Source organism: Pelodiscus sinensis, chromosome 31 (genome assembly GCF_052426305.1).
Source record: "Pelodiscus sinensis isolate ZL-2025 chromosome 31, ASM5242630v1, whole genome shotgun sequence".
NCBI lineage: Eukaryota > Metazoa > Chordata > Testudines > Trionychidae > Pelodiscus > Pelodiscus sinensis.
The window spans coordinates 4,610,076-4,628,990 of NC_143082.1; the positions used below are offsets into that span (position 1 = coordinate 4,610,076).

At 62.5% G+C, this 18,915-nt stretch overlaps 1 protein-coding gene across 1 annotated transcript; it reads right to left on the reverse strand.

The window, feature by feature from the left end:
• Nucleotides 1–636: 636 nt before the first annotated feature.
• On the reverse strand, nucleotides 637–18,593 carry GPR108 (G protein-coupled receptor 108). Its single transcript, XM_075902301.2, has 18 exons — nucleotides 18,429–18,593; nucleotides 15,339–15,458; nucleotides 14,547–14,597; nucleotides 13,831–13,913; nucleotides 12,218–12,348; nucleotides 11,174–11,256; nucleotides 10,757–10,828; nucleotides 9,754–9,855; nucleotides 8,137–8,270; nucleotides 7,942–8,017; nucleotides 7,156–7,229; nucleotides 6,136–6,253; nucleotides 5,393–5,523; nucleotides 4,834–4,877; nucleotides 4,668–4,717; nucleotides 4,502–4,585; nucleotides 3,710–3,843; nucleotides 637–2,095 (listed from the first exon to the last, which is right to left on the reverse strand). Exons 1-18 carry the CDS (start codon nucleotides 18,546–18,548, stop codon nucleotides 2,023–2,025), a joined length of 1,680 nt encoding a protein of 559 aa, XP_075758416.2. The 5' UTR covers nucleotides 18,549–18,593; the 3' UTR covers nucleotides 637–2,022.
• Between the last annotated feature and the right edge of the window lie 322 nt (nucleotides 18,594–18,915).

The window sequence follows — 18,915 nt, forward strand, 5'->3', positions numbered from 1 at the left end:
CTGCCTCAGAGAGCCAGCTCCACCACCCCGGCTCCTGGAGCAGCCGAGCTGGACGGGGCAGGCTGGGGCTGTTTGCAGCTTCCTGGCTCGGATGCTGAATCCTAACGCCACCCCACTCCGGAGCTCAAGGCCCCAAGCACATTGGCTGCTGGCTGTTATGGACCACAGAGCTACAAGCATCCCCACCCCCCGGCTGCCAGATTCTGCTCCCTGCTGTAACGAGACCAGGGCCCTCTGCCAAGCCTCCCCTCAGCCTAGCCCCCGGTGCTCCTCCAGCAGCAGTGTTCCTGGAAGCCACCCACGAAGGAGCAATTTAGGGGCCAGCCAGTCAATTCACAGAGCACCTGGCACCAGCAGCGCGTGTCTATTGGTGGTGCACATCTGCACACACCTCAGCGCACAACACAAAATTTATTCCGCACACATACTCAGGGCTCCTCTCCAGAGCTGGGCTACTTCCCGCCTGTGCGGGAGAGGCCTTAGCTGAACCGTCAGGCCCACACACACAGCTGCCCTCAGAGCCCAGCTCCCCCCCTGGCTTGCTGCAGGTGCTGCCTTAGCTACGAGTCACGGCGCAGCTCCAGGCTGGGCCATTCTGCGCCTCCCCCCCGCTGAATGAAAACGGCCGAGCCGAGGTAGGGAAAAGGCGATTTATACAGCAGCGTGGGACGCAGGGCACGGCCCCACACCTGCCCCGGTAGCCCCGCCCACGCCCAACGGTACCAATCACCAGCCGAGACTCCCTCCCACCCCCTCGCAGGGAGCAGCCCCGCCTAGGAGTGTGAGAATCCCATTCTTGGTACAAGGAATTTCAATTGCGGGGGCGGGGGGGCGGTGGCGCACCCCTCCAAGGGCATCACAGCCCTGAGCAGCGTTGGTAAGCTGGGTAAGGGAGGCAGCCACAGAGCGGGGTCCCCCCCCCCCCGGGCAGCAGGATCTCCCTGGGGGGAGCCACCCCCCCACACCCGCCCACAGCCACCACGCAGGGGCCATTAACGCGGTGACAGCACCTGTATTTTAACACTGGGCTTCCCCCTCCCCCCCTGAAGTCCACGAGCCTCATACGGGCCTGGTCCCCAAATCCTACGTAGCCTCTCTGCGCCAGCCCCTCCCCCTGCCCGCGCCGGGCTGGGGTCAGAGCAGCTGGTGCCGGGGGGCAGAGACTCGGCCACCGGAGGCCCCAGCTCCTTGGGTCAGGCTGGGAGCTAAACAAAGCCAGGTCCTCCCCTGCCGCAGCGGCAGGGCTGCAGCCACGACCCCCGGGCGCCCTGCGAATGGCCGAACGCCCGTGTCCACGCAGGGGGCGGAGCAGGCGCTGGGCCCAGCTCCCGGGCAGGGCAGACGGGTCGACCACCCCCAGCAGGGTCCAGCCTGAGGCAGCTCCTCCCCAGAAAGCGGCCCCGCTCCGGCTCCAGGGAGTCATGGGCCAGGGTCTAATGGGCACCGGCCTAGCAGCAGGCCAACAGGAGCCCAACCTCCCAGCGCAGCTGGTGCCTAGAGCCTGCCATTTTGCTCGGCCCCATGGGGCCGGGGCACTCTGAGCCGGGGCTGTGCCCTCCTCCGGCCTCTGCCCTGGAGTCCTCGAGCCCCTCAGCCCACGGGGGGCAGAGCCCTTGGACCTCAGCCCCACGGTTCTCACCGCCACGTCCACTGTGCTAGGCAGCCTGCTCGGGCCCAGCTAGTCGCTGGGGGGGAGGGGAGGAGAGGGGGGAAACTGGGGGCTCCCGCTGGAGGGTGCCTCTAAGCCAGCAGCAGGGAGGTACGGCCCAGGAAGCCGGCATGGAAACCAGCCCTCCCCCGCCCCGCCCCGCCCGAGAGACAGCAGCCCCCAGCTCGCGCGGGTGATCTTGCTGCTGGCCGGAGAGCAAGCCGGGGCCTGGGAACAGCTGCTGGCGTGGCGCTGCCACGAGGCAGGGGAGCAGAGGCAGGAATTCGACATCAAACCCCAGCGGTCTCTGTCCTTGGGAAGCTCCGGGCAGACCTGGTCCGGGCACTAGTGCCAGTCGGGGCGGGGGGCAGGCCTCACACCACCTCCCGGGCAACCCTGCTCTTCTTCAGCTTGGAGAGGCCCTCGTGGATGCCGGCTTCCGTGACCCTGCGGGCGACAGCGAGAGAGATTTGCGACCCCACACTCAGGCAGGAGGGAGCCGAGGCGACGGGTCGGTGGCTACCAAGGGCCCTGCCTGGGGAAGGCAACAGCGCCCGCTACACCTGCACTTCCCCCGCCACGCAGCAGGGGGCGCTGAGGGGCAGGAGCGAGGTGACTCCGCCCACAGGCCAGCGGGAGCACTGCGATGGATTTCAGCCAGCATCCACAAAAAACGTGTCCGTGGATAACTGACATCGGGGGAGGACATGGGGGACTCCCCACCCTGGGCCGCATGATCGACCCCACCCCACATGACTCCTCCCCATCCACCCTAGGCCCCTCCTCTCCCTGCACCGAGTGACATGGCTCAGGGCACCACCGGGACAGGATGGAGAGGGCACAGGAGGTCTGGAGCCCACCACAGGTAACCCCCGACCCCTACACTCACCAGCAACGTGTGGGGTGGGGGCGGGGGTGAGAGCAAAGCCCTGGCTCACTCTGCACCGCTGGTCATATCCTTCCGCTTCCTGATATTGAGTGTGGGGGTCAGTCCCACCCCCTGCCCCGAGTGCAGGCCATGGAGCGCCGCTTCCCCCACCGGTGAACATGGGGTGGACCCTGACCTCTGCTCTCAGCGCCCCTCACCCCCACGGCCTCAGGAGGGCACACTGGCCCCTGTACACCGCCCCAACAATGTGCAGGGAGCAAAGCAAATGCAGCACGAGACCTCCGCGTTCTCTTTACTGTGCACCTTCCGCCTTGGGACATTGCCAACTGGCGCTGAAAATGTGAACGTCAATTTCAACAGCCACCACCATTGGCCAATTATTGTCCGACCCCTTCTATTTCCCCCACAACTGGTGACAATGAGAGAGTGTTAAAAATGGGGGGAGAAAAATACCTGAAAGTAAACAAACAGGGATATTGTCCATCAAAACAATACAACCCACAAACATCCAGTTCTGCCCAGCCTGCTCCTCAGACTCACGTACAGCGGGGAACCAGCTGAGAAGAACTCGGGCCCAAAGAGCTGCACCACATATGCCATGCGGCTGTAGCCGTGACAGTCATAAGAACAGTCAGACTGGGTTAGATCAATGGTCCATCTAGCCCAGTGTGCTGTCTGCCGACAGTGGCCAATGCCAGGTGCCCCAGAGGGAGGGAACACAACAGGGAATCCTCACGTGATCCCTCCCGTGTCACCCATTTCCGGACAAACAGAGGCTAGGGACACCATTCCTACCCATCCTGGCTAATAGATTCATGGAGGTTAGGCCCATCAATCGCTATCTAGCTCTTTTTTGAACCCTGTTAAAGTCCTAGTCTTCACCACATCCTCTGGCAAGGAGTTCCCCAGGTTGACGGTGCGCTGTGTGAAGAAAAACTTCCTTTTGTTTTAAACCTGCTGCCCATTTGGTGACCCCTAGTTTATATATTGTGGGAATAAGTAAATAACTTTTCCTTATTCACTTTTTCCACATCAGTCATGATTTTATAGACCTTTATCCTATCCCCCCTTAGTCCCGGGATCTTAGAGGAGAGTTTCCCTGATCGTGGTTCACACCAGCCCCCACAGCACTGGAAGAAACCCGGCTCCCTCCCAGACATCCGGCTGCTTACACTTGGTTCATCTGCAGTTCCTCCTCCTCCTCCTCGTCCTCTTGGGGCAGCTGGAGATAAGGGTTGTTCGAAGCTGGGCGGAACTTGTATCCCGTGAGGATGAAGAAAACCAAGGTGGAGACTTCAACCAGGAGCTGCAAGGAAGGAAAGAAGGGTCCTTAGGCCTAGTGACCAGAGTCCAAAATCAGGGCAGCTGCTGCTGCAATGCAGCTGGCTCTGGGGTGGGACATAACAGCGCACAGCAACAGTTCAGGATGGGAAGGGAGGCGGGGAAATCACACAGCAAGTTACAGAAAAGGAAAAAACGAGCCTGGATGTGCATTGCCCGCCCTGGACTGGGGCAGGAAACGGACGTGGGCTGTTGAAATGACTGCCGTCAGCTCCGAATATCAAATCGGAGCAAGCACAGCACAGCGCCCCCTAGCACCAGCCTGGGGCGGCAACCCTGGAGAAGAGTACCACCGCTGACACCAGCAGGTGCTTACGTAGCACCGACTCTCAGCACTGGTGGTCGGACCACGGGACAAGCCGAGCTTAGGGGCAGGTCCAGGGCAGCGGGGGCCAGCAGGCAGCTCCCTGCCCATCTCCGCTTCCAGCTCAGAGGCATGAAAACCCAGCCTCTCCTGCACATCTTTCCAACCAGACAGCCCCTCCCTGACGGATCTCAAAGCATCTCACACCCAGAGCCTAGCAGGGAGGGGTCCCCGTCTTTTCAATTAGGGACAGCCTGGACCTTGGACTGCTAGGATTAGAACCCGGGAGTCCTGCCTCCCAACCCCCCGTCCCACTCACCTCATAGAGCCACTGCCACTGAAAGGGGACGGTGAATTTGAGCAGGATGGCGAGGACGCGGGAGAAGTAAATGTAACACACGACCTGGGGGGGGGAGAGAGCGAATGAGGCCACGGCCCTGTCAGGCAGCCAGCGCTGGCACTGCCGGCAGCCCCGAGGCACCTACCATGACGTAGTAATGTCGGAAGAGCTTCAGCTTGGCCAGGTTTGTGGCGGCTGGAAAGGAAACACGAGGCGTTTGTCACGTGGCACAGAGGAGGTTCCAGATCGAGGGCGGGGAAGGGGCCTCTGAGCAAGGGGGCGGGGGGAGGGAACGGAGGAGACAGACTCACCTTTGCCGTCTGTAGTGGAGGCCTCCTGGAGGTGGCGGATGGACCTGCGGATGGACAGACAGACGGACGCTCAGTGGTTCCTGCCTTCCCAGGGGCCGTTCCACCGGCCAGGAGCAGACGACACGCCAGGGCCGTGCCCGGGAGGGCCAAGATCCACGGATCGCATCAGACAGGGCGTGGCCAGGCCACAGCCACGCCTCCCGTGGAACCGTGGGGAATATCCCCCCCCCCTCGCCCACTTGGATCTATGGAGCCTTAAGTGGCCCCATCCCCTGCGGGTTACAGACACAGCCAGGATGGAGACACGTCCCGTGGAGGGGAGGGGACCAAGGAGGCTCAGGAGAGCGCCCCCTGCTGCCCCCCCCCCCTGCTACTGATGTGGGACAGCGCCCCCTGCTGGCCACCCGCTGCTTGCCATTTTCCTCCAGCTCCCAGCCAAGCACCGGCCCAGCTGAGCTTGCAAGACCTGGCGGGTTCCCAATCCGAGGCACTACCGCCGCTGTGACGGGCTTCAGGGCAGCCTGACCACGCCCGCCCTGCCCCACCCCTTGGCTCTTACCACACCACGGGGAAGAGAATGGCCCCGCAGCACAGCAGGTCCACCAGGAAGAGGATCTGCATCCAGGAGGCGTAGTCGCTGCTGCCCTCCTCCGAGGACTCGATGATGATGTAGGCGACGTTTGCCAGCACCTGCGCCATGGGACAGGCGGGTGGTGAAGGGACTTCGTGGGCCCGGGCGGGCGTCCTATGGGGCACTAGCCGCTGCTGCCCAAGCACCCCCGTCCCCGAGGTGCCTGGTATCCCTCCCTTGCCAAGGCGAGCGCCGGCTGGCGCAGGATGCCGCCCGGAGGCCAGGGCAGAGCAGGGAGTTACTCTGCCCGACCGGCACCGACCGCTCTTGACATTAACGTCACCAAACTTTTCCAGTCCCGGCAGCCGCATCGTAGCTGCCCCCGGCTTCTCTTTACCCTTCCCTCCTGGAGATCTCCCCGTGAGCGCACGAGGAAGGGCAGCACGGTTCCCCACCTCGCACGTGGGACTTGGCCAAAGTCACCAAGCAGGCAAGGGGGGGGGAGCAGGGAGCAGACCCCAGATTCCCCGAGTTCTAGCCCAGCAGACGCTGCTTCCTGCAGGGAACCGCTCCCCTGAATCGCTCCCTTTGGCGCCGGGAGGCTGAAAGGAGAGCGGATGGAGCCGGATCCGGCTGCCGCGTCCCTGGGAGGTGACGGGGGCACCCCAGGATGGGGCGTACGGGACCCTCCCACCTGCTGGATCCCTACGTCCCCGCCCTCCCCAGCTCACCTGCAGCGGGATGACGACCACAAAGAGCTTCTTCTCTTTGTCCGACAGGATGTACTTGATGAAGGCCCAGCCCGTCCCGATCAGCGCGATGGTGATGAAGAGCAGGGCGCCCTTCAGCCTGCAAGGCAGCCAGGGGCACGTCAGGCCCTGTTCTGGGGGGCGGGGCAGGCCTGGGGCGCGCTGAGCCACAAGGGGCTGGGGCTGAAGAAACCAGGGTGCCCGTTTCATGGCGCTACTGCCCCAGCTCCCCACAGCGCCCCCTGCTGGGCAAGGTAGGAGCTGCAGTAACCTGGAGCCCCTCACCTAGGCAGCGCCCCTCCCTCCTGCCCCCACAGCACCCCCTGCTGGGCAAGGTAGGAGCTGCAGTAACCTGGAGCCCCTCACCTAGGCAGCGCCCCCCCTCCTGCTCCCACAGCACCCCCTGCTGGATGAGGCAGGGGCTGCAGTAACCTGGAGCCCCTCACCTAGGCAGCGCCCCCCCCTGCTCCCACAGCGCCCCCTGCTGGACGAGGCAGGGGCTGCAGTAACCTGCAGCCCCTCACCTAGGCAGCGCCCTCCCCTGCTCCCACAGCGCCCCCTGCTGGACGAGGCAGGGGCTGCAGTAACCTGGAGCCCCCCACCCAGCCAATACCCATGTCCTGCTCCCCCACAGCGCCCCCTGCTGGGCGAGGCAGGGGCTGCAGTAACCTGGAGCCCCTCACACAGCAATGCTCTAGCCCTACTCTACATATCGCCCCCTGCTGGGCAAGGCTGGGACTGGAGTAGCAGAGGGCTCTGCCCACAGCCAGCCCTCTTACACTATCTCCTGACATTATCAGCACCATGCAATGCAGGTCAGGCTGCCTCCTGCCAATCTTGCAGCAGCGAGACCACCCCTGCAGCCTCCCCTCGTGGTGGCAAGCTCCCCTCGTCCCCCATGGCGCCCCTTTGAGTGGAAGCTGCCCAGAGCCAGCTGTGATGCCAGGCTCTGTCTAGAGGGTCTCCCTGCACAAGCCCCATAACCAAACGCTCTGCACTCACAGGTGGGTCACGAAATACATGACGGCCAGGCTCTCGATCGGGTGCCCCTCGGTGTTAATGAAATAGTAGTTGATCTGAGAGAGGGAGAGGACAGAGTCAGGCTGGGAGCGCGCCCACAGGCCATCTGCCGGCGAGGGAGCTGCGGGGCTCAGAGCCACTCGCCACCTGTGCGCCAGACGAGTCCGAGGGGTCTCAGCCCCGCACGCCGAAGAGCCACCCTTGTATTCCTGGGGCTCCGAGAAGGGCCCGAGTCCTGGCAGAGGTGCCCTGGCTTGTGGGGAGGCAGTGGGACCTGTCCCTGCCTGCATGCAGAGAACGCCAGGACCAGGCGGGGCAGCATTTTGGCCGCTCACCGGGTTCCGTTTCGGGTGGTGCTTTTCAAACTGCTGGGTTGCGGCTAACACTCTGCTAGCGTCTTCCCCGGCACCACCCAAGCAAGCCCTGGGTGTAATTCACCCCGTAGAGACAGACCCGCTGAGGCTCAGAAGGGTCAGCATGAGCCTGACATGTTACCAGTGACGCTTGCAGCTGTCCAGCAATACCAGGTTCTACCAGCTTTTCGTGTGTGTCCAGCGCCCAGTGCAACGAGACCTTGGCCCGCGGCTGGGACACCCAAGCACGACACAATCCACACACCTCGCTCAAGAAGCACTTTTCACCCACAGCCCTCAAAGCCCTTCACAGGAAGTGGCATCATTTTCATTTCATAGATGGGGAAACTGAGGCACGGGGCGCCCATTCTACCGAGTCATCACCGCCGGGCCTCCTGCCCAGCCATCTACTTACGCTGTGGAAGAGGAGCGAGAGGGCCTTGGTGTACGCTAAGGCAGCCATGAGCCAGTGGATTTTGAACACGCTGAACCTGTAGGTAGAGAGACCCCATCAGGCCGACGCCCCAGCAGCTGTGGGGGCGGAATGGGGGCAGGGCACCACAGACAGGAAAGTGGGGTGGTCACGGCCCCCCAGAGGGGCGGGACTCACTTGTGCTGGCAGAGGAAGTAGACCCACACGGTGGCCGCGGCCAAGAAGCAGGCGGACATGACCAGGTAGAGTTTGATGAGGGGGATCTCGGCAGCGGACAGGTACCCGTCCGGGTTCTTCTCTCGGATCATCACCTGGAAGGGCCAAGACGGCATCAGCCCAGGGCAGGAGCAATGGCTGGGGGAGGTGCCAGCATCCCTACCGGACTGAACACACCATCCCAACCCCCAGGGACGCCAGGAGATCCGATCCAGGGAGCTCCAGGGGCCCCGGCTGCTATAGATGGACCATTGATCTGATCCGACACAGGGGGGATGCCAAGCTAGAGACACCTGCGGGTCTGATCTGCTGGCCTGGGAGCAGGGCAAAGCTAAATGGGACCGGGAGCGACAAATACAGACCAAGGGCGTATGCCAGGACGTCAGTTTGCTGCGCGATAGCTGCGCCTGCTGGATAAAGGCCTGGGCTGGAACGCCAAAGAGCTGGGTTCAAATCCCAGCCACAGCCTGGTAAGGCCCGCTGGTTACCCACTCATCCAGCCTATGGCATGACAAGTGCTTGGACTCAGTGTTGGCGCCTGCTTCGGGGCTTTGGAGCAGGGGCTGGGCACTACACAGGAGGGGCCTGGGCACTACAGACGTGACGCACTTTCCATCCACAGATCTCAAAGCACTTCAGAGGAAATGCTGCATCGGTGTGCCCATTTCCCAGATGGGAAAACTGAGGAATGGAGGACAGTGACTCGCTCAACAGGCCAGCTGCAGAGCTGGCCACAGTAACCAGATCAGCCTTCCTTCTAACTGCCTATGCCCAATGTTGTTATGTGCACCACCGTGGAGAGGACACGGAGGCGACGTGCGACAGAGGTGGTATGCAATACATCACCTCCATATTGGCACACATCACTAAATTCATTCTGCATATGAATGATCGGGGGGGGGGGGGAGCGGCTGATGAGTTCAGAATAGGGGAAGGGCTCACTGTTCGGGGGGGGGGATGAGGACTGTGGCGGGGGGGAGGGGGTGCAGGCTCTGGGGTGGCCCTGGAGATGAGGTGTTTAGGGAGCAGGATGGGGCTTCCGGCTGGGGCCAAGGGGGTTGGAGTGTGGAGGCAGGCTCAGAGCAGGAGGGTGGGGTGGGGGTGCAGGGTCTAGGAGGGAGCTAGGGCGGTGGAGGTTCTGGGCTGGGGTGCAGGGTCTAGGAGGGAGCTAGGGCGGTGGAGGGGCTCTGGGCGGGGGTGCAGGGTCTAGGAGGGAGCTAGGGTGGTGGAGGGGCTCTGGGTTGGGGTGCAGGTTCTAGGAGGGAGCTAGGGTGGTGGAGGGGCTCTGGGCGGGGGTGCAGGGTCTAGGAGGGAGCTAGGGTGGTGGAGGGGCTCTGGGTTGGGGTGCAGGGTCTAGGAGGGAGCTAGGGCGGTGGAGGAGCTCTGGGCTGGGTTCGGGGTACAAGCACTTAGCTGGGGCAGCTCCCATGGAGGAGGTGGCTCCGTGCTCCCATTGACTGCGACTCCCAGCCAATGGGAGCCGCAGGGAACAGAGCTCGTGGCGATGTGTCTCCAGATGCAGGGGGGAGGACGGGAGGGGGACGGCAGCACAGAGCTACCTCCCGCCGGCACACTCACAGTGATGTCGTAAGGCAGCTGGTTTCCTGGGGCTCTGTTGTGGCAGTTGTGAAAGTTGAGGTTGTACAGACCTTCCGCCTCCGAGCTGATGAAGACGTGGAACTGCAAGGGCAGAGGGGGAGAGGCCCCGAGTTACTCCGGGGGGTTCTGATTGGAGCTCCCCAGCCCGCCTCCTTGAAGGAGATTGGCTGAGGATCTCCCCTGCTCTGGGGGAAGGAAGCATCCCAAGGGATTTGCCACTGCAGGCCCAGTAAGACTCCTGGGGATACCCGCCTAGCCTGGGGATACCCGCCAAAGACTCCTGGGGATACCCGCCTAGCCTGGGGATACCCGCCAAAGACTCCTGGGGATACCCGTCAAAGGCCCTGTCCCACACAGCAGGCGGCAGGAGCTACTGGACCAGGCCGCTTATCGGATCGGACGTGGCGGGGACGGGAGGGGAGCAGAGAGACCAGACTAGTTGGACCAGCCTGACCTGACTTGGAAGGAGGTGCCAGGCTGGAGGTCAGAGCTGGCGTGGGGGAGGGGAGACGGAGAGGTGCCACGCCAGAAAGGCCCACCGGTCAGAGCTGGCAGAGGGAGGGGTCAGGCCAGAAGGTCAGAGCTGGTGTGGGGGAAGGTGCCAGGCCGGAGGGGCCCACCGGTCAGAGCTGGCAGGGGGAGGGGACAGGCCAGAAGGTCAGAGCTGGTGTGGGGGAAGGTGCCAGGCCGGAGGGGCCCACCGGTCAGAGCTGGCAGAGGGAGGGGTCAGGCCAGAAGGTCAGAGCTGGTGTGGGCGAAGGTGCCAGGCCGGAGGGGCCCACCGGTCAGAGCTGGCAGAGGAAGGGGTCAGGCCAGAAGGTCAGAGCTGGTGTGGGCGAAGGTGCCAGGCCGGAGGGGCCCACCGGTCAGAGCTGGCATGGGGGAAGGGCGGGGAGGACGGACACAGGGGACGAACACGAGCCAGATGGCCCCTTGGCTTGTTCCAGGAGGACCCTTCCCCCGGCCAGCGGGCGACACTTACGCTGAAGTTGTAGGAGCCATTCACACTCCCGAGATCCAGGGCCTGATCTTTCTCTCGGTGGCTGGAATCCTGCTGCACAAGAAAGGTCCGTCAGGGCACAGAGCTGTCCCTGCTGTCCCTGGGCAAGGAGGGACAAGGGGGCCTTGCCTGTACCAGGGGGCTCCCGGTGCCTGGTTTCCAGCCATGCCATCGGCCCAGCCCTGCTGCAGGCCTGTGGGCTACTCATCACGCTGGCACCTCCTGCTTCCCAGCCAGCCACTGCCCGTGTGCCCCACTGCCGGCAGCCAGCCCCCCGGGCTCTGCAGAGGCTGGCGCTGCCATCGGGAGGTGGCAGGGCCCGGCTGGGTCCCTCGAAGCCAGGAGAGCTGGTGCAGCTGCCTGGGAACCGCCCTAGCTCAGTCCCGGACGGGCATTTACCTGCTTGACTTCGCCCTCTGTCTTCTTCTGGGCGCCGTCCGCCTCAGGCCCTTTCCCAGGCGTTGCCTGCTGGGGTGCTGTGCCTGGGAGAACGAACACGCCCCTTTGTCACGGACGAGGCGCCCAAAACCAGCTTCTGACGGTGGAGCTCAGACTGGGACCCACATCTGCCCCCCACCTCCTTCAGGCCCTTGCATTAGCTGCTCCCCCAAAACCGCCCTACCCCCAGCTGACTCCTTAGGCAAGCCGGTTTGCCCCACGGTGTCCCTCGCGCTGAGCTGCTGCTCGATCCCACGAGCTCCGCAGGGTCGGGGCGGGTTAGCGGTGGAGGGGAGACCCCCGTCGAACAAATAGATAAACCCCTCCATCCACGCCAGCGCCGGGCAGGAGGTGAAGGCTCCGTGGTTAAGGCGCTGGCCTGTGACCCAGGAGATCGGGATTCATTCTGTGCAACCGTGGGCAAGTCACGCCAGCTCTGTGCCTCAGTTTCCCCATCGACATAATGGGGCAAAAACCTTCCCTCAGCTGTTTAGACTGGACTCTCCAAGCCAGGGACTCTCTCTGACTGTGTGTCTATGCAGCACCCAGCACAATAGGGCCTTCATCGCAGCTGTGGCTGGCACAGGACTAAAATTACACAGCACAATATTATGGGATACTTGACAGTCACTCCAGCCATCTGCTAGGCCAGCTCTGACCTGCCTCCCTGCAATTAGCTACCATAGTAGAAACAACTTCCTGTCCTAAACATGGACGCTAATGCAGGGCAGCTATTAAAGAGCTGCCACGTTCCACCCCAGAGCTAGCTGCATTTCAAGCAGTGGGGTCCTCTTACAGCTGTAACCTGGCTACCTTCCCTCTAGTGCTTTGAGATCCTGGGCACAAAGGCAGCCCTGGATGCCCACACAGAATTATGGATGGAGCACCCAGGGATCTAGGTCTCAGCAGAGAGAAAACGATTCCTCCTGCGCAGCAGAGAAGCCTGCTCCAGTCAAGCAGGAGACGGCAGGGCCTGAGCGTGTAAGGCGCCCCCGACTCACTCACCTGCACTGGCAGCAACCTGGGCCTTGCCGCCATCGGCGGATTTCGGATCCGAGCCCCCATTCTGCGCCTCGGAGATCCAACCGGGATAAATCTGCAGCTTCTTCTGCTCGCCCAGCTTCTGCACCCGGACCCTGAAAGGACGGAACCGAGCGTTGGGACCAGGAGCACGAGGCAACGGAGACGGGTTCACGCCCCAGATGTGGAGAGAGGAGGTGGGATCAGCTATGCCAGGGCTGCTCCCCTAGCATGCCTGCCTGAAGGAGGCCTCTTTGGGAGGCAGGACTCTTGGGGTCTGTTCCTAGGGATGTGGGCTCTAGTGGTTATAGCCAGTGTTCCCTTTAAGCTGAGCGCTTGGGCAGATTCAGGGGTGACCCATCTGATTAGCAGAGCACCCACAATCGGCAGCAAGCACAGAACAAAACTGATTCCACCCATGGATGGAAAAACTTATAACCTGGGTTCCCTCTAACTGGGAGCCAGGACTCCTGGGTTCTACTCCCACCTGGGAGACGGCTGTGGGTGCGTTGCTCAGAATAAAAGTGTCAATTGATTTACCTGCTGCCTGTTCCATTTCGCGGCGCAGGTTCCTGTGGCAACAGGAGCGCCCGAGCGATCTGTATGCCATTCGCTCATTAATTTATACCCCAACGGTCACATCCCCTTATCGATTCCCCGTCTAATCCCAGTCATCTCTCACGTGCCAGCCAATACCAGGGCGGTGGCAGGCAGGGCTGGAAGCAACATGAGCTGTTGGCGTATGTCCTAAGGGCTTCTCCGATCCCAGACGGATCTAGGTACTAGGCTAACGTGCCACTCATGCAGGGATGGGCAAGAGGCTGCCAGAGGGCCAAATCTGGCCTGCCAAGCCACCGGATCCGGCCCGCAGCCACCCCCCCCCGGAACCCTTAGGTGAGAACAGCTGTTCGGCAGGGGAGGGAGGAAGGAGACTTCTGTGCTGTTCCAACCCCCCCCCCCCCCAAAATCTCTTATCGCTCATTGGCCAACCTCTCCATTTCTGGCCAATAGGAGCTGAGAATTTTTGCTGGCACTGTGGGAAGCCTTCATCCTCCCTCCTCAAACCCCTCCCCTTCCCGCTCATGCCCAGAGCAGAGCCGCAGGTTTCTGCTGGTAAGCGCTTCCCAGCCAGAGCCTGCCTCTGGCACCCTAGACCCTCCCTTCCCTAACCTTCTGCCCGCCCCTTATCCAAACCCTCTGCCCCCTCCTGCCTCCCTACCCCCTCCCAGATCCGACACCCAATCTCCTGCCCCAGATCCCAACCCCCTCCTACCCTAGGTTACAACCCAAACTCCTGCATCCCGGTCCCCTGCCCTAAGTCACAACCGCCTCCGTCACCCAAACTCTCCCCCAGACCCCAGTCTCCCTCCTGCACCCCAATCGCTTTCCCCAAGCTCCCTTCTGCACCCAGCCTCCATAATTCCTCCATTCACATCCTGGAAGCGTGCAGCCCTCGACCACTCTACAAAATCCTGGAGAGGCCCCCCCCCATCAAAAGTGATTGCCCACCCCGGCACAAATGGCTCCAGTGGATTTAGGCAGGGGCCAGAGGAGGCACCCAGGGAAAGATACGTAAGCGCAGACAGAAGGTCACTTGCTGGTTATTTTTGGCATCGATGAGGAAGAGGATCCGGGACTCGGCTCCGGTTTGTTCCAAGGTGCAGTTATGAGTTTCCTTCCCCTGCAGAGAGGAAAACCCGCAAATGAACCCTCTTTGTTACCACCATTGAATTAGAGCAGGCCCCAAATCAGGGCCCTGCTGCGCAAGGTGCTGTACGTAATAAGAGACAGTCCCTGTCTCCGAGAGCTTACAATCGAAACAGCCAAGACACAGCGAAGAAGGGAGGGAGGGAATGACAACAAGTCAAGGGAACGGCCGAGGTCCTACCAGCTTCCAGTCCAGAGTTCTACTCACTAGGCCCTGCTGCCTTGCTCAGGGAGTGATTCATGTTCACTTCCCCTAGAGCCAGGCTTTCCAGAGGTAACTGATGGCAGATTCCAGACACCCCCCTCTTCCGGATTCCTTTGCAACAGCCTGGCCCTGGAGCAGGGTTTCTCTACCTTTTTGAGACCAGTTTGCTGCTATCTCAGGGACTGGCATCGGTCCACGGACCGGTCACCGAGAAACGGTGCCTAGAGAACCCGGCCTGGGTGCTAGGCGGCGAAGCCAGGGAGCAGCCAGGTCACTCAAGAGCAACGCAAACATTCCCAGCATCTGGCTGACTGTCCCTCACCCCGACCATGCAGAACAGGATACTCCCCGACCCACCCCCCGCGACCCTCGCTCGCCCGGGCAGAGACAACGGCGACTCACAGGGTAGGAGAGAGTCTCGCGAAGCCTGGTCCTGGACAAGCTGAAGCCGACCTGCAAAGAGAAACGGTTCATCTGTGACAACCGAGCCCCCCTTCTGGGTCCCAGCAAAGGGCAGGGCCTGGAGCCTTTTACAGAGCTGCCCATCCCCACAATACGTCCCGGATGTTATGGACAGTCCCTTACTGGGGGAGATCTCTGCTTCTAGGTACGTCTTCGCTGCATTTCGGGTTCTTATTCAAGTAGTTGCCTTTTCCCCTGCCCCTGGTCACACATAGCCCTCACCCCGCTGCCCCAGCTGAGGGTACAGGCTACAGCCAGGGAGCTCATCTTCGGTACGTAAATGACCTCCCCACACAGGGCCTCAGACGCTGTGGTCGAGTGTCTCACAATATTTCACGTGTTTATGTCTTTTTTTTTAAAAAAAAGAGCATCTCTCTGAGCCGCTATTCCCCATTTAGGGAACTTGCCCGAGGTCACACAGGAAGTCAGTGGCAGAGGACAGAACCATTCTCCAAATCCTCCACTAGGGACTGGGCCATTCTTCCTCTGCCGGATTCGAACTTAGACCAGTAGGCGTCTCAGACCTGCAGTTTAGTCCCACCCAGCCGTCTCTGCTGCTGCTGGTGAGAACGCGAGGCTCATCGCGGGAACATGGCACAGCTGGGAAGCACCCTGACCCGGTGCCTTTCAGACCCACAGTCCTCCTGGGAAGCACAGGAGGGTGGGGAGGTGTGCGCTCCCCCCGGCTCAGCGCAGATGGCCATGTGACCGCAGGCCCGAGGCGGCCCTTACCCAAAGCTTCTCCTGCTTGGCGCTGGCAGGGCTGAGGTGCAGCCGGCTCACGTTCACCTCCAGGGAGCCGTTGGCGTAAAAGCCGAAGGTGTTCAAGTGGATGTCAGCCCGCTTCTCGCCCTGAAACGGACGAGCCAGGGAGCCGTGACGCGACCCGGCCCAAGAGCTTGGCTAGCCGCAGCAGCCGACTGCAATGGCAGGGCTCCGCGCACGGCTCCAAGATGAGAAACAAGGGGCAGCCCCACGCAGCAGCCCCGCCCCACGCCTCACGGTGCAGCCTGCAACAGGCAAGGCCCAGCCCCAGCTGGACAGAATCGACCGGGAGGCCAGAGAATCACTTCCCCTGCAGAAGAGGAAGTGACTCGAGTGACATGGCGGGGGGCGGGGAGGGGGGTGGAGAAAGAGGCAGAGGCTGGCACAGGGTTTGGAGCCTAGACCACACTGGCCCAAGCCAGTTAAGCACCGTTTCGCCGGATGAGGTTGCCTGGGGTGTGGCAATAACAGTGACCCATCCCCGGAGCAGCCCTGAGCCCTGCATCCGGGCTGCGTTTTGCCCCTGCAGAAGGGAGCCAGCTGGGATGCTGTTCGACGCTTCCAGCCCCGAGGGAAACTCACACTTGGATCCAAGCTCAGAGCCAGCCCTGGTCTCTCTTAGGGGGACAAATCAAATCCCAGGCACCCTCACCCCTTCTGAGCGCACCCAAGCGTTGGACCCAAGTTCTGACCAGTTTGTAATTAAAGTCCTAGGTCTCCTCTTTCCCCTCCCCTCCTCTGGGAGACCAGACTGGGATGTGAAAGATGAGGGAGAAAGGTTTGAGGGACTGGAAGGGCATAAGGTGTTGGGTGACCAGAAGGGAGGCGGGGAGAACAGGAGAGTATCTTCACCTTGCAGAAGGTTGGAAAAGAAAATCAACCCTCCCCCGCAATCAACAAGTTCATTTGTGTTATCTGTATCCTGCTGAATGCATCTGGTTTCAGTTTGCTAACCAAATATTGGCTGCATATTGACATAAAACAGAAAGCTTGGGAGACCTGGCCAGCTCCCGTCTCAGCTGCTCGGGCACGAGGGTCCAACCCCGTCCCTTAGCCAAGTCGCCACACTAGGGCTATGCTACACTGGCGGCTTCTTGTGCAAGAACACCTCGTGCAAGGGTTCTTGTGCAAGAAGTCTTGCGCAAGAAAACGTCCACACTGCCATGTGTGCACTGTACTTTTGCGCAAGAGCTCCCATGGCCGTGTGGATGCTCTCTTGCGCAAGAAAGCTCTGACGGCCATTTTAGCCACAGGGCTTTCTTGCGCAAGAAATCCCTGCCGAGCGTGCACACTGCCCTCTTGTGCAAGAGCGCCTGCGCAAGAGGGCATGCACCTGATTAAAAAAGAGCGTAACTCTTGCGCAAGGAGCCCTCTCTTACCACGCCGTACTGTACATGTCCTTGCGCAAGAGCAGGCGGGCAGTGTGGACGCTCTGCAGATTCTTGCGCAAGAACGGTGTAGACATAGCCTAGGGATGTTGCATTTAGAGTAATCCACTCCTCCAACAGTGGCTGGAATTTGCATTGACTATTCGATAAGTCGACAAGGGTACCTCCGCCTTTGAAACGTGGCAGGAGTCCTGCCAGGTCTTGCTACATTTCAAAGGTGGAAGCGCTGCCAGTTCCCTGCTGCGCCCCTGCTCCCCCTCATGTAGACGGTGCTGAGGGAAACCAGCTTTTAAGCCGTCTCCTTCCAGCCCTGGCTTCCCTCCCTTTTCTGTCTCTCTAACAGAGGCAGCGGGGGGAGGAGGGGTGATTAGTCGAGTTATTAGTCAAGTGGTCGTTTACATCCCTATTCCACATCCCAGAAATGTTGGGCTGCCCAGACGTGTAACTGCAGCACAAGGCCCGGACAATCAGCCTGTTGTTATACTGCAAGCAACACCTTGCAGACTCAGATCCACTCGTAGCTCCCCCCATGCCTCAGCTGGTGATCCCCCCTCCCCCCCACACACACCCCCAAGGATCTTGTGCACTCAAGGGACCCGCCTCCCCCACCACGGCTGGATTCTCAGGGCTTTTCCATCTGGAAGCCCAGGGGCTGCTGCCTTAGACGGGGAGGAGAGAGGCCGGGAGGCAGGAAATCACAAGATGCTGGGGAGAACTGGTGGGCCCTGGGCGGAGGAAGGAGATGGAAGTCAGGGAAGAGAGGACTCAGAGAGACTCTGCCCCAGCACGGGGGAGGGGCATTAGCAAGGGGTATCTAGGGAGAGCCTCAGGGAAGGCCGGGGGAGGGGCGCTCACAGTCAGAGGGGGGCTCAGTCCCATGCCAGGTACAGCTTGGGGAGCCCCCAGAGCCAGGGCAGGTTGGTCCATCCCAGGGGCTGGTCTCGCCCTCAGGCTCCGGGGGCCCGTCCTGGGGTTCCCAGAGGCGAGAGGGTCAGCGCCAGTCCAGGGAGGGAAGGGCCGGAGCCCGTCCGACCCCGGTTCGCTCTAATGTCAAGCAGGGGGGAGGGTCCGATCCAACCCCGAGGGGAAGGTCTCAGAAAGCGGAGGGGTCCGGGCCTATCCGGGAAGAGGGAGTTTAAGGGGGGGGGCCGGTCCGATCCCGGGGGGGGCGGAAGGAAGGAGCCGGCCCGGCCCGGAGCGAGGGTGTAAGGGGGGGGCGGACCGATCCTGGGAGGGGGATCCGGGAGGGTCCGATCGGGGGGGGGGGGGGGGGGTCGCTGCGCAGAGGTGGAGGAAGGGAACCGGCCCGATCCCGGAAGGAGAGTGTGTGTGGGGGGGGGGGGGGGCCGGTCTGATCCCGGGGGGGGGGCTGGAGGGTCCGATCCCGGGGGGGGGGGGGGAGCCCGGGGGGCCCGGTCCGGTGGCGGGGGGGGAGGGTTCGATCCCCAGGGGGGTGTAAGGGGGGGTCCGGTCCGATCCTGGGGGGCCCGGGGGGGCCTGTCCGGTGCCGGGAGGGGCCGAGGGGGGGGGTCCTGAGGGGGGGGGGCCGAGGGGGGGTCCGGTGCCGGGGGGGCGAGGGGGGGTCCGGTCCGATCCCGGGGGGGGTCAGGGGGGCCCGGTCCGGTGCCGGGGGGGCGAGGGGGGGTCCGGTGCCGCCAGCCCCGCTCACCGTGAGCACCAGGCGGTGGATGCGGCCCGCGGCGCCCCCCAGCAGCAGCAGCAGCGGCAGGATCCGGCCCAGCCCCCGCGAGGCCCCGGCCCCGGGCCGGCCCCGACTCCGGCCGCACATCGCTAGGCAGCGGCTGCGCCCGCCTCGTCCAGTTCCGGCCGCTCAGACCCCGCCCCCGCCCACCTGCGGCTCCGCCAATCGGCGCGCCGCGCCCCCGCCGCCCCGCTAATCGTCGCCCACCTCGTCGCTCGCGCCCGCCCCCTGCCGGGAAGGTCGACCAATAGCAGCGCGACATCGGGTAGCCCCGCCCACCAGCCGTGAGGCGGACAGGGAAGCGCACCAATGGCTGCCTTTCCCAGGTAGCCTCGGGCTGCGCCTTCATTTCCGATTACGTCTAGCGCCGGAAACTACATTTCCCAGCAGCCCCAGAGGCTAAAACTCTATTTCCCATGACGCCCAGCGATAGCGCCTTCCCCTTCCTGATGGT

Coding starts and splice junctions, on each gene's coding strand:
- GPR108 (XM_075902301.2), bottom strand. CDS start 18,548: ATGTGCGGCCGGAGTCGGGGCCGGCCCGGGGCCGGGGCCTCGCGGGGG. Junction 9,856..10,756: donor ATGGCTCCTACAACTTCAGC/GTAAGTGTCGCC, acceptor CTGCCCTTGCAG/TTCCACGTCTTCATCAGCTC. Junction 6,254..7,155: donor ATGTATTTCGTGACCCACCT/GTGAGTGCAGAG, acceptor GCTGCCTTGCAG/GCTGAAGGGCGCCCTGCTCT.